This window comes from Gekko japonicus, unplaced genomic scaffold (genome assembly GCF_001447785.1).
Source record: "Gekko japonicus isolate JY-2015 unplaced genomic scaffold, Gekko_japonicus_V1.1 scaffold32, whole genome shotgun sequence".
In the NCBI taxonomy this organism is placed as follows: domain Eukaryota; kingdom Metazoa; phylum Chordata; class Lepidosauria; order Squamata; family Gekkonidae; genus Gekko; species Gekko japonicus.
Window position 1 is genome coordinate 2635923 of NW_015167527.1, and position 12458 is coordinate 2648380.

General features: G+C 42.3%; 1 protein-coding gene across 1 annotated transcript in view; it reads right to left on the reverse strand.

Moving 5' to 3' along the window:
• Positions 1-12458, reverse strand: part of GPHN (gephyrin) — a 406541-nt gene that overhangs the window by 342489 nt on the left and 51594 nt on the right. Inside the window, exon 3 of the mRNA XM_015413285.1 lies at positions 2311-2368. Coding sequence (XP_015268771.1) covers positions 2311-2368 — 58 coding nt within the window. The remainder of the gene's footprint in view (positions 1-2310; positions 2369-12458) is intronic.

Consider the following 12458-nt stretch of genomic DNA (forward strand, 5'->3'; position numbering starts at 1 on the left):
CAATACAATTCTTTTTCTGCCTTTTTTCAGTTTTTGCAAATGCATAGTAGAACGTTTCTCAAGAATAAATTCCATTTTCCTTGAAGCATCCTCATGAACTCACCAAAATATGAGACACACAGTTTAATGCTTATTTATTTTGAAACAAACCTTTCTTTGCTAACTGGAGAATGAAGTGTTAGCTTTATCATCATTAATGTGCCACTGTAGAAACTGAATTCATACAAGGAACATTACACAATTTTCTTATACTTCTTCCACTGATTATTGAAGAATATTTAGACAGAAAAACAATGACTGTATATGACAGTTTAGTAATAACAGAATTTATAACAACTCCCAAAGAGTTTTTTTCACCTACAGATTAAAGGACTGGAAACAAAAACATCTTAACTGACATTCTACAATGGATTCTGCTCATGGTGAAGATTTCATGGACAGAAGGCATGAAGCACTCTTGAGAGGGCAACAGGAGAAGGAGAAGAACGTATATCAGGTAAAGGAGGAACATCAAACACAGGAAGAGGGCATGCACAAGAATATAACCCACAGGAGCAGGAAAATCAGGAGACATTCTGAGCCTCTATTGCTCAGCAACTGGTTCCAGGATCTCCCCAGATATTGATTCTTGAATACTAGAATGAGGACTACTGTGCCAGTCTCCACAGAGTTCAAAGGGCTGGTGGCTGGGGGAGGATGAGGACAAGATACTGGCCAGCGGGCTCAGGCAGTAGCCTCCCACCGGCTCAGCATCCCCAGCCAGAGACCCAGCAGCAGAGCCAGCAGAGGGGCAGGGTTAGCTGGGAGATGCCGGCATGGTGTCCATGCAGTTATACTGGGGGCGGGGGCGGGAAGAGGTGGAGATCAAGGAAGGGAAGGGGTATAAATAAGGGCCCCAGGAGACAGCCAAGGAGAAAAACTTGAGGCTCCAGCCCTAGACCCCAGAGAGAGTAACCGGTGAGGCTGGCTGAGCCCAGGGAGCTGATGGAGGGATAGTGATGTAATCCCTCTCCCTACTTGCGACTGAGACAACTCTTGTCTTTCTCCCCAAGAAAAGAAGGCACATGCTGGGGCACAGTGGCGTCTGAGAGGAAGTCAGCAAGAAGCAAGGGCCCCTGTGACACATGGTCACAAAAGGACTTGAACCATTCAAGTGCTCCCTCTCTGATGACAATTCAAGTCTCCAAATGCTCCAACAGCAGTGAGAGGTTACTCATGTAAAGGCTGCCAAGAGGTCAGGCAATATCAATAAAGTATGGAGACTGTCTACTAGAGCAACCATTGCCATAAACTACTGCATTGTTTATTGGATTTCCTATCCTGTTGACTGTATTGACTTACACTGTTTAATCCACCTTGAGTCTTAATGAGAAAGGTGGACTATAAACAATGTAAATAAATAATAATCGAAGGGGATGCAGCTGTGATGCATTCACCTGAGATGAGCTTAGCACTCAGCACTTTGCTAGCCAGTCAGCTGACAAGGAGCTACTGGCTTGCTTTTTTAGGATATCTGATGTAGACTAAAGTAGTCTTAGGGTTGGATTCAAAGTTACATCAACACTGCAACTTGACTGAACTACATTTTCATCAGTTTCCTCCTCACCAGCAGACTACTGCACCCCCTGAAAAGCTACTGCTGAGGATCTGGGAACCCTACAGGATAGAATGTCATATGGTGTGGGGGCTATGGAGAGCAAGAGACTCAGCAGGAATCATTCTCCTTCCCTCTTCCATGATAGTCTCATGAACAAAAGATAGGTTTCCTGGAGCTGAAGAGAGGGAGAATAATTCCTACCAAGTCTCCCTCCTCACTGCATCTCTCACATTGCAAGGCATTCTGAGGGGTCCCCCAATCACATGAAGTTGTTGGAAAGCAGATGAAAAACTGTTTCTGCAAAGCTGTGACAACCCAAAGATGCTATTTATTGTTTAACTAAATACTTAATAGCATAAATGAAGAAACTGGTTAAAAACAAAATGGGATAGAAAAGCCTGTGTATTACTTTCCAGGTTGACTCAAACTTTTCTGACTTTACAGAAACACAGTTGAAATAATTATTCAAACTTCTTTGTAAAAGAGGACTTAAACACATGAATAGAAAGGACAAAAGCAAATGTTCATTATGTTAATTAATTATGCAGATTACTCCAGTTGTCATGTTAGCCACTGAAAGAGGCACTTTTTAAATTTAGCAGTGAAATCATCACTGTGTATTCCAGCATGAATAAAAATGAACGTTGCAACACAGCAAAAGTTTTTCAACAACAACAAAAATACAATAAATATCAAAGAAAAGTCTACTGTACCTTAATTTCTTCTATTTCATCGGGCACTATTTTGTATGCTGATATAGTCCCACCCAACCTGTAATTCGGAAAAAAACACATTCTCAAAATTGAGCCATAAATAGCATGGGAGATACTGATGTATTTATTGCTATTTAATTCAGGAATTTAATAATTCAGGAAACAGAAACCTCCTTCCTATAGTTAACATCTAGGATCAGACTGTGCTTGGCACAGTGGGTATATCCCACTGTCTTAACATCTGAACTGTGGTGGTTCAAGCCCCGTGCTGGTGTGAGCAGCCAGACTGTTGTCCCCAGCTCATCGTCCACCCAGCGATTCGAAAGCTTCGGCAAGTAGATAAAATGGGAACCACTCCTTAGAGAGAGTGGGCACGCCAATCTCCCTTGTGGGAGGGTGTTAGCTGACGGTCGGATGTCCTGGTGGAGGCTTGGAAGGCGAAACAGCTTCTCGGCTACAAAAGAATCCCTGCAATGGATGTTCCGGCCAGGCGGTGGCAGTGTGGCGATTGACATACGGGTCCTGAAGCCTGGCCAACAAGCAGCCCTGCGGAAAACGACGGAGCCAAGCCAGAAGAGGTCTATACCGGGCAGTGACGGCGCGTGCAATTAAAAATGAATATATGTTGTCTTCCCTATCCCCTACAAACATTGTTAGTCCCTTGTCTATACTGAGTAACTGTACATTGCTTTGAGCCCACTGGGGAAAGTGATTAATAAATGGAAAGTATTATTATTATTATCATCATCATCATCCAAGGCAGCATGATTTATGCATAGTTGCAACACTGCACACTGCCATCCTGAATAAGACATACATTACTCAAAATTGTGAGACTTAAAAGTAGGCTTGCCAAGTCCCCCCAGGGGGGCGGGGAAATCCCCGCCCCAGAGGCCCGTTCCCCGCCGCTGGCAGATCAGGCCCCGGGGGAACCCCACCCCGATGTGCACGTCATGCGTGCACTCCAGCCGCCAGCCAGGAGTCCCCCGCTGCGGCGAGATTCAGACTTGGCAACCCTACTTAAAAGCAGCTCTTGCTTCAACTGGGATTGTAATGCAAAGTTTTATTTCAGAATATTAGTTTGTATTATACATCTCTCCTTCACATTCTTTTCTGCATGGACAATGATCAGATTCTAACAAATGGTGTGCATGAAGGGGTCAAAGTAAGTCCTGCTTGCCAAAATTCCTTACTTATTGCTTGCCATACCACTCTGACAGGTTGCTATAAACCATCAGAAACATTTAAGACCAATTATGATCAGTTAATTCTGTGGCATGCAGCTTTACCAAATCAGAGCCTCTAATTAAGTGCTTCTGAGGGTCAAAAACCACCAGTGGTAAATTTTAAAGTGGGAAGGATTCATCAATATGTTTTCTCAGGATAATGTACTCAAAAACACACATAAATTCTTTTGATAATATTTTTCTTCATGGCCACACTGCAAAACTGAGTTATTCTACATAACATTATGTGTATAATATGTAATATAATACTTGAGGTAGTGGTAGAGGAAGAAATTAAATTCACAAATCACTCATTAGTGTTACTAATGCTAAAACCTTTATTTCATCTTATACTTGCTCTTCTTAATGAGATTTCAATGTCATATTAAAAAAAATTATCATCTCGGCTACACAAATGATTCTCCCATCTAGGCAGGTTACAGTTCTAAGATATGGTGTGTCTTATGTATCCCAGTTTGGTGTCATCTCCAGATTTAATGAGTAGCCCCTCCACACCCTCATCCAGATAATTTATAAAAATATTGAAAAATACTGGGCCCAGAACTGAGCCCTGTGGCACCCCAGTGGACACCCATTCAGATGAAATGCCATTGACAACTACTCTGAATGCAGTTCTCCAACCAGTTCCCTATCCATCTTTTGTACAGTACAGTCCACAGTACTTTCGTTTACCCATAAAAACACCATGGGGAACCCTGTCAAAAGCTTTGAAAATTGGGGTAACATCTGCCCTTCTACAGTCTTACTGAAGTCCACACAGCAAAATGAATTCTAGCAGGACATGGTCACTTCCTCCTAAGGTCCCCATCACCTTCACCCCATCTATCATCTCTTGCCTGTTGATCAATATTAAGCCAAGTATGGCCAAGAGGGTGCAGAGGAGAGCGATGAGGATGATCAGGGGCCTGGAAACCAAGCCCTGGGAGGAAAGGCTGAGGGACTTGGGAATGTTCAGTCTGGAGAAGAGGAGGTTGGGGGGGGGGGATTGCTCTCTTTGAGTATTTGAAGGGCTGTCAGAGGAGGGCAGGGAGCTGTTCCTGTTGGCAGCAGAGGATAGGACTTGCAATAATTGGTTTAAATTAAGGGCAGGAAGCTACCAGCTGGATATTAGGAAAAACGTTTTTACAGTATGAGATGTGCAACAGCGGAATCAGTTGCCTAGGGAGGTGGTGAACTGCACCTTATTGGCAGTCTTTAAGCAACGTCTGTATAAACACTTGTCAGGGATACTGTAGGCTGGTCCACATTGAGCACGGGGTTGGGCTAGATGTTCTGAATGGCCCCTTCCAACTCTGTGATTCTACGATTCTATGTACACGGTACAGCAAGAAGTCTCCCCATTTCTCTTCACACACTCTACCCTTTCCTCTCTTGTTCCTTAAGAAATGCAGGTGAAACAGAGATATGGCTCCCACTCTACACCTGCTGATAGAGAGGGGGAAAAGACTGATGCTCTCAGCTGAAAGGCCTATTCTTCTTTGGCTCTGAACCTAAGGATAGCAAATTACCAGGCTATCATGGGGGAGCTATGATCTTTTCTTATAGGAAAAGTTTTCCACCTACATCAACCCATTACCAAGTGATCTTTGGCAAAGTTGATTCAGATGGAGGCCCTTGAACTATCAACTATCAGTAAGGCAGACTTTAATAAACTCAGGTATGATGAGAATCATTCCATGGGCAAGACTGCTGGAAGGGAAAGGAGCAAGTGAAGGGTGGGTTCTCCTAAAACAAGAGCTCTTGCAAGCTCAAGCCATCAGTATTCCAACAAGAAGGAAACACGGTAGGGTATCCAAGAAGCCAATGTGGATGAACAGAGAACTAGAAAATGTTCAAGAAATGGAGGCAAGGACATACCTCTCAAGAAGAGTATCTGCAGTTCTAGACACTGTAGGTCAGCCATCAGAGAGGCCAAAGCGCACAGCAAGCTAAAGCTGGCAAGGGAGGCTTGATACAACAAGAAAATCTTCTTCAAATATGAGGAGCAAACGCAAGATAAAAGAGGCGATGGGCCCACTGTTAGGTCAAAATTGAGAAACTCTGATAGAGGACAGAGAGAATGTCTCAATGCCTATTTTGCCTCAGTTGTTTCCCTGAAGAAGAGAACAGGCTCATCTAGAGATGGTAGTAGGCAAGTCACAGCATCTGGGCTGCTGGTTCACATGGACAGAGAGGTAGTTGAGAGGCTGCACTGAATGAGTACAAATCCCCAGGGTCAGATGGGTATTCTCAATACTTTGAGAGGTAGCAGGAACAGAGAAGGGTTTGTCCCCCTATGTGGACAGAGCCTTTTACAAGCTTCAACTGGTTATCCAGCAGAAGCCTTTCCTGAGCAGAAAAGATCTGGCACCTGTAGTGCCTGCCCTGGTTACATCTAGATTAAATTAGTGCAATGCATGCTACATGGGGTGCCCTTGGCAAGTATTTGGAAACTTCGATTGGTGCAGAATGCTGTAGCCAGGATGCTGACTGGAGTGGGTCATAGGGACCATATCACTCTAGGCTTGGCTCATCTGTGTCTCTGTGTGTTAAGTGCCATCAAGTCAGTTCCAATTTATGGCAATGCTATAAATCAGTGACCCCCAAGATGTTCTATAGTTAACAGCCTTGCCCATGTCTTGCATCCAAGGGTGTAGACTTTCCTATTTCCCGGGGGGGGCTGGGGCTGGGCCAGAGGCATTGCTTTGCTAGAAGCAAGGGTGGCTCCCGGGGGAGGCTGAGCAGCTTCCTGAAAATTTCGGCGGGGGCTGAAGCCCCGCCGCCCCCACAAAGATTACGCCTATGCTGAGGGCCATGACCCATCTATACTGGCTCCCAATTTGTTTCTGGGCACACTTCCAAGTACTGGTGTTGACCTCTGAAGCTCTCTACGGCTTGGGACCAGAATACTTGAAGCCTACCCTCTTACAAAGCTACCCGACCACTAAATTCATCTGCCAAGGCCCTGCTTTGAGTGTCCCCACCTTGTGAGATTAGACAGATGGCAACCCAGGAGAGGGTCTACTCAGATAAGGCACCACAACTCTGGAACTCTCTCCCCAGGAAGACTTGCCTGTTCCCTTCTGTCACCATCTTCCACAAGCAGCTAAATCTTTTTGTTTTGTCTGGCATTCCCTCAGTGATCCCTCTTTCCTGCCCATTTGTTTAAATGGTTTTTAAGACATATTTTATTAGGTTTTAAATTTTGTATCTACCATGGTGGCCCCCCGATAAGCAGAAAGGCAGAGTATAAATTCTGTAAATAAATAAAATAAAATAAAATAAATAAAGAGGGGAATCTTATCTGCCTTGGTGGTCCTGATAAGAGCAGAAAGGCGGGCTATAAATTCGGTAAAGAAATAAATAATAAAGTAGGGGGACTCTTCACCTGAAGAAACTGCATTTATTGAATTTGAGATAAATTAAGACTAGAGTACTTCAAGTCATTATATACAATCCTGTGTTCAGTAAACTGTCATAAACTGAGCTATTGATTCATTGTTAAATCCTTAATAGATGAGTCAGCTGGATTCTATGAAGCCTTCTAAAAATAACTGCTTCCAGCATAGCTGTTGTCATTTCCAGAAGTACTCAGAAGTCACTTAATTAACACAAATTAATTTCACAGACAGATCATTTTATTTAAATAATATCTTTTACCACCATCCACAAACTAGTTAATAAAACAGTGCTTGCTTCCTAAAGCACTTTCTGCTTGCATCCCCCCCCCAAATCTATCTGCTTCATGCCAAACTATTTTTCATAGATGAGTTTGCAGTAGGGTTACCAAACTCAATGTGTGGTCTGGACTTCTCCTGGAAGATCTGATCTCCATACTACAGAGTTCAGTTCCCCTGGAGAACTACAGCTGGAGGGGCGGTCCCATCCCTACTAAGACCCCCCCCTCCCTGCCCAAACTCTGGCCCTTTATGCACTCTCCTTTTAATCCATGTTCACCACAGTGTCCTCCAAGCAATTCAGCACTAAAACTGAATTCAACCTTTTTATAAATCCATTTTGCACTAAAATCGAGTTCAACTTTCTTTTTATTCTGTTTTTTCCCCATTCATTACATTACCTCCCTTCAGTGGTCAGCCCAGTTTCAGCCTGCTGTTGCCCCAGGTTATTTGGATGCTGTTTTGCTGTGGACTTAAATTACCTCGACTCGAACACTGAGAAAATCCAAAGAAGCAGGCAAATGCAGAAAGGCTGGAAAACAATAATTGGCTATGAACGTGGTTACTGCTATGTGGACTCTTACAGAAGAGACATTGATTCCTGAGCATTGTAGGTTTAAAAAGCATGTAAGTACACAGAAGCCTTGTTAAGGAGAAAATATAAGTTGGTATATAAGCATTTCCATTCTGTCACCTAAGGCTTTATGGCTGTCAGCTTCTGGGAGCTGAGCAAGACATTTACGGACAATGAAAATACAGCTAGAGATGAATCCTCCACAGTTTCCATGATGATGATGGAGGATATTTCTATTGCTCTGGGAGAGAGGATCATGGTGGAGGAAAGCTGGAGATAATGGCTCTTGGACAACTGTTGGAGTTGGGTGTGTCACAACCTACCCTCTTGGATCCTCAGCTGCCCCCTGCCCCCATGCATCACCTTACCATTTGGGTGTCCACCTGATACTAAATTCTGCTGAGAACCAAGGAAGTCTTTTCAATTCCCCTCCAAGGAACAGAAGACCCCTCCCCCCCCAACCCAGCCAAAAGTAATATGTTCTTGGAGGGGAATATCACAAAAGGTATTATTTAACCTGGCTCCTTTTGTAAACCAGAGAACTCCATGGTACAAAACTTATCCAATCCCATCTTCCATCTGCCCAATATGACAAATAGACCAATCTTCATACTATTATATGCAGACAATACAACTATGCAATATTACTCCATAGCCGGGCTCAGAAGAGCCCTCCAGGCACTTAGGGTTTACTGCAAAGGGAGGTATTTAACAACCAATCTTTTAAAACCCAAAATTCTTGGTTTCGCTAAAAGATTTATCAAACACACATGGCAGATTGACAGCCATGAGATCAAACAAGTTAAAGTGTTCAGATACTCGGACATTTTACGAAACACTGGGAAAAACTCCTAATGTATAGTCTGAACATTTTTACACAAGACATTCTACAGCATTAGATCATAACAACTCCTATATATACTGTAGACATAACATTTTCAAGACGGTTTTAATATAAATAATTTGGGCAACAATTAATATGTTATAATGTGTTTAATAAAGAGTGTATTATTTTCAGTGTTATGAATTTTAACTTGATTTCCAAATATTTTGATATTGAAATCACCAAAGAATATCAGGGTTGCTACAGCAAAATGTAAGGTACATGTGCTTTTTTTGTCTTTTTGCCATCAAGTTGCAGCAAATTTATGGTGACCCCAAAAGTTTTTCAAGGCAAGAGATGTTCAGAGGTGGTTTGCCATTGCTTCCCTCCATGTAGTGACCCTGGTATTCTTTGGTGCCCCCCCCCCATCAAAATACTCACCAAGGCTGACCCTGCTTAGCTTCCAAGATTGGGCTAGCCTGAGCAATCCAGGTCTGGCAAAAATATATATATTTGTTTTGCTGTCAAGTCACAACTGACACAGCAACCTTGTTGGGTTTACAAGGCAAAAGACGTTCAGAGGAGTTGATGATAATTCATTCCCAAGCAGGTAAGGAAAGTCTAAATCTCATTCCTCTCAAGGGGATAAAAGAGGGCAGATAGAGAAAAGGGAAAACAAACCAGCAAGTAATGGACACTGAAATTCTTTGTCTCTGAAAGGTATGAAAACATCTGTTCCTTTTTCTCAAAACTGCATCTGACGAAGAGAGCTGTGTTTCTCATGAGCATATGCTACAAATGAGTTTGTTAGTTTTAATGGTGCTATTGGGCTTTTTACTGTTTTGCAGCAACAGACTAACACGGCTAACTCCTCTGGATCTTTCCCAAAACTGATCACTGACAATTGCTCAAGCACAAAGATGTCACCTGCCCATCAAAATGATTCACAGTCTCAATGGGGGGTTGAAGACTGTCAGCTCCTTTAAATTCCTAGATTATTGAAACTCTTGCAAGCTCCACAGGAAATTAGCATATGGGCAGGATGTCACCTCTGTGGTGAATGTCCACCAGGTTGAGATGCAGAAGCACTGAAGCCATTCATATGAGCTAACACCAGTGAATGGAGCTGGAAAAGCAAAGGTCTAACATGTAGCCCCACTAACTGAAAACCTGAAGATAAGGGGAGGTGAATCCTGCAGGTGTTTCAACAGGCCTTTGTGGGAACTGAAGAGATGGGGCATGAGAATGGAGTGATATCTTCCATTTCTCCATTTGAGAACACTGGAATACAAGAAGGAGGAGGAGGAGGAGGGATTGGATTTATACCCCACCCTTCACTCGGAGTCTCAGAGCAGCTTACAAACTCCTTTCTCTTCCCCTCCCCACAATAGACACTCTGTGAGGTAGGTGTGGGTGAGAGAGCTCTTTCAAGGACTGCTCTTTCAAGAACAGCTCTGACAGAACTATGGCTTGCCCAAGGTCATCCAACAGCTGCAAGTAGAGGAGCGGGGAATCAAACCCAGTTCTCCCAGATTACAGTCTGCGTACTTAACCACTATACCAAGCTGTACTACCTTCAGAGGGGTTATAGGGAAAAAAACACATGGAAATCCTTCAGAACTGGCTTGATTTATTTATTAAAACATGTATATCCTGTTTTCCCCATGGCTCAAGATAGCTTACAATAAATAATTACAGCATCAAACACCAACAAACTCACAGATTTCCTCACAAAGCAATAAAACACAACAAAACACATAATTTTTACCCCATCAAAAGTTCTGGTGAATAAAGCAGCCTTATAGGAACTTCAAAAAGTTTCCAAGGACCATAATCCCTTACCTTCTCAGGGAGTCTGTTCAGTAAAGAGGGAGCAACACAGAAAAAGTATGAGGAAACAATCAGAAGATAGCAATAGAGCAATAGATATGGCACAAGGCCATATGAGGAGAGACAGCCCTTTAGATGCATGAGTTCTAAGATCATATAGGGCTTTAAAGGTCATAACCAGCACCTACATTGAACGGACAAACTGGCCAGCCAGTCAAGCCCTTTTAAAATAGGTAAGATGTTGTTAGGAAATACACCTTAACTATTTTAAATGGCTCGATTGCTTGCCAGTAGCTTGTTCTCCTTCAGCCAATTAATGATACCCTCAAAATTCTGGTTCAGAACCAGGACAGACTCATTAGGGAAGTTCGATAATGAAATGTAGAGCTAGGTATCATCTGCATAGTGATGATGTCTAACACTAAAGCTTCAGGTAATTTCACCCAGAAGCCGCATAAAAACATTAAAATGCATAATGACAAAATGGAACCCTAAAGCATCCCACAAAACACGGTCCATCTAATTAATTCTGCCCTACCCCAGTTGAAACTGTGTATTTGATCACACAACTTTAAAAGGACCAAAACAACTGAACAGCCATTCATCTAACAACAACTCCATTCTCCAACTTATGAACAAGCCTGGAATGGTCATCAAAGGAAGCTGGAAGGTCTAGCGATACCGACAATGATGACCAGCCCATGTCCAGTTTACAATTGGGATAAAGCCATTTTGTCAGCAGGTTGTCCTTCACTCTTCTGCAGTCTGACCTGGAGGCCTGGAAATTTCTGAGACCCGGCTCCAGCAGAAGAGGATGATAAAGATAAAGTTGGCTTAGGAAAGGGTAGCTGAGTCAACAGGGCTGGCTGACCTACTTTTTAAGATGAGTATCTGCTGCCAATCAGTCCCCTAAGGATGAAGATTCATTCTTCCCAGAATGTCCTTTGAATCTGCATTAACAGACCAACCTGTTTTTAAACATAACAAATAGTTGGAATCTGGTAGCTTTCTGCTATCAAAGTAGATCCATAAGAAACTAGATACATGAAAGGAGATTTAATTTACTATACAGCTAACTCTGAAGTAAGTTAATTACTTGTCCACTAGGTAGGCAAGCTAAAGGCATCAAGTGATTAACAGGCAACTCTGTAAGTATTATTTAAAATGTTTATCCTGTGTCTGATGATGTTGCTATCAAGAGGACTTCTAAAAAGGAACTTTAACAGTTGATTAGAAGACATAAAAATCTAATAAGAAAATGAGCAATAAAATTAAAAATATATATAATGGAAGTAGCAGTAGGATCCCAAAACCAATGCAAGGAAGAAATAACAAAAACTGGATAGAAATAAGATACACACTGAAAATACCATACTTTCTCTCAAAACCTGGGGAAACAGATAACACAGACCAAGCAGCTAAAAAGACTTGACCATTAATTTGATCAGAACCAAAAGATTACATTGTATTATGTGAATGATAATGACATCTATCTTATGTCTCTGCTCATCAGTAAGCAGCTTTCTGCAGCTTAAGGAGCCTTTTTCCAAGTGGCTCTTCCACCAGTTAGATCATGCAAACGGAAAACGGACACGCACCTTTTACGTCTTGCCTCTCCCCAAGGAGCCTGTTGCTAAATTAGACAGTAACAGAGCCACCAAAATCAGTATAGCTACAAATTTCAAAATACACTATAGAGATATAAATTACTACATATAACCTTGAGACTGTATAGATCCCAAATGCACAAAATAATTAGATTTGAGTGCAGTAGCTCCTTAGAGACCAAATTTTTTTCAGGGGTATAAGTTTTTGAGAGTCAAAGCAGATCTGATGAAGGGAGCTCTGACCCTCAAAAGCTGATACCTTGAAAATCTTGTGGGTCTCTAATGTGCTACTGGATTCAAATTTAGCTGCTCTACTGCAGACCAACACAGCTACCATCTGAAACTATATTCATAGAAGGATATACAAAATAATTACTATCAAAATTCACTGTTATCTTCCATTATTATTAT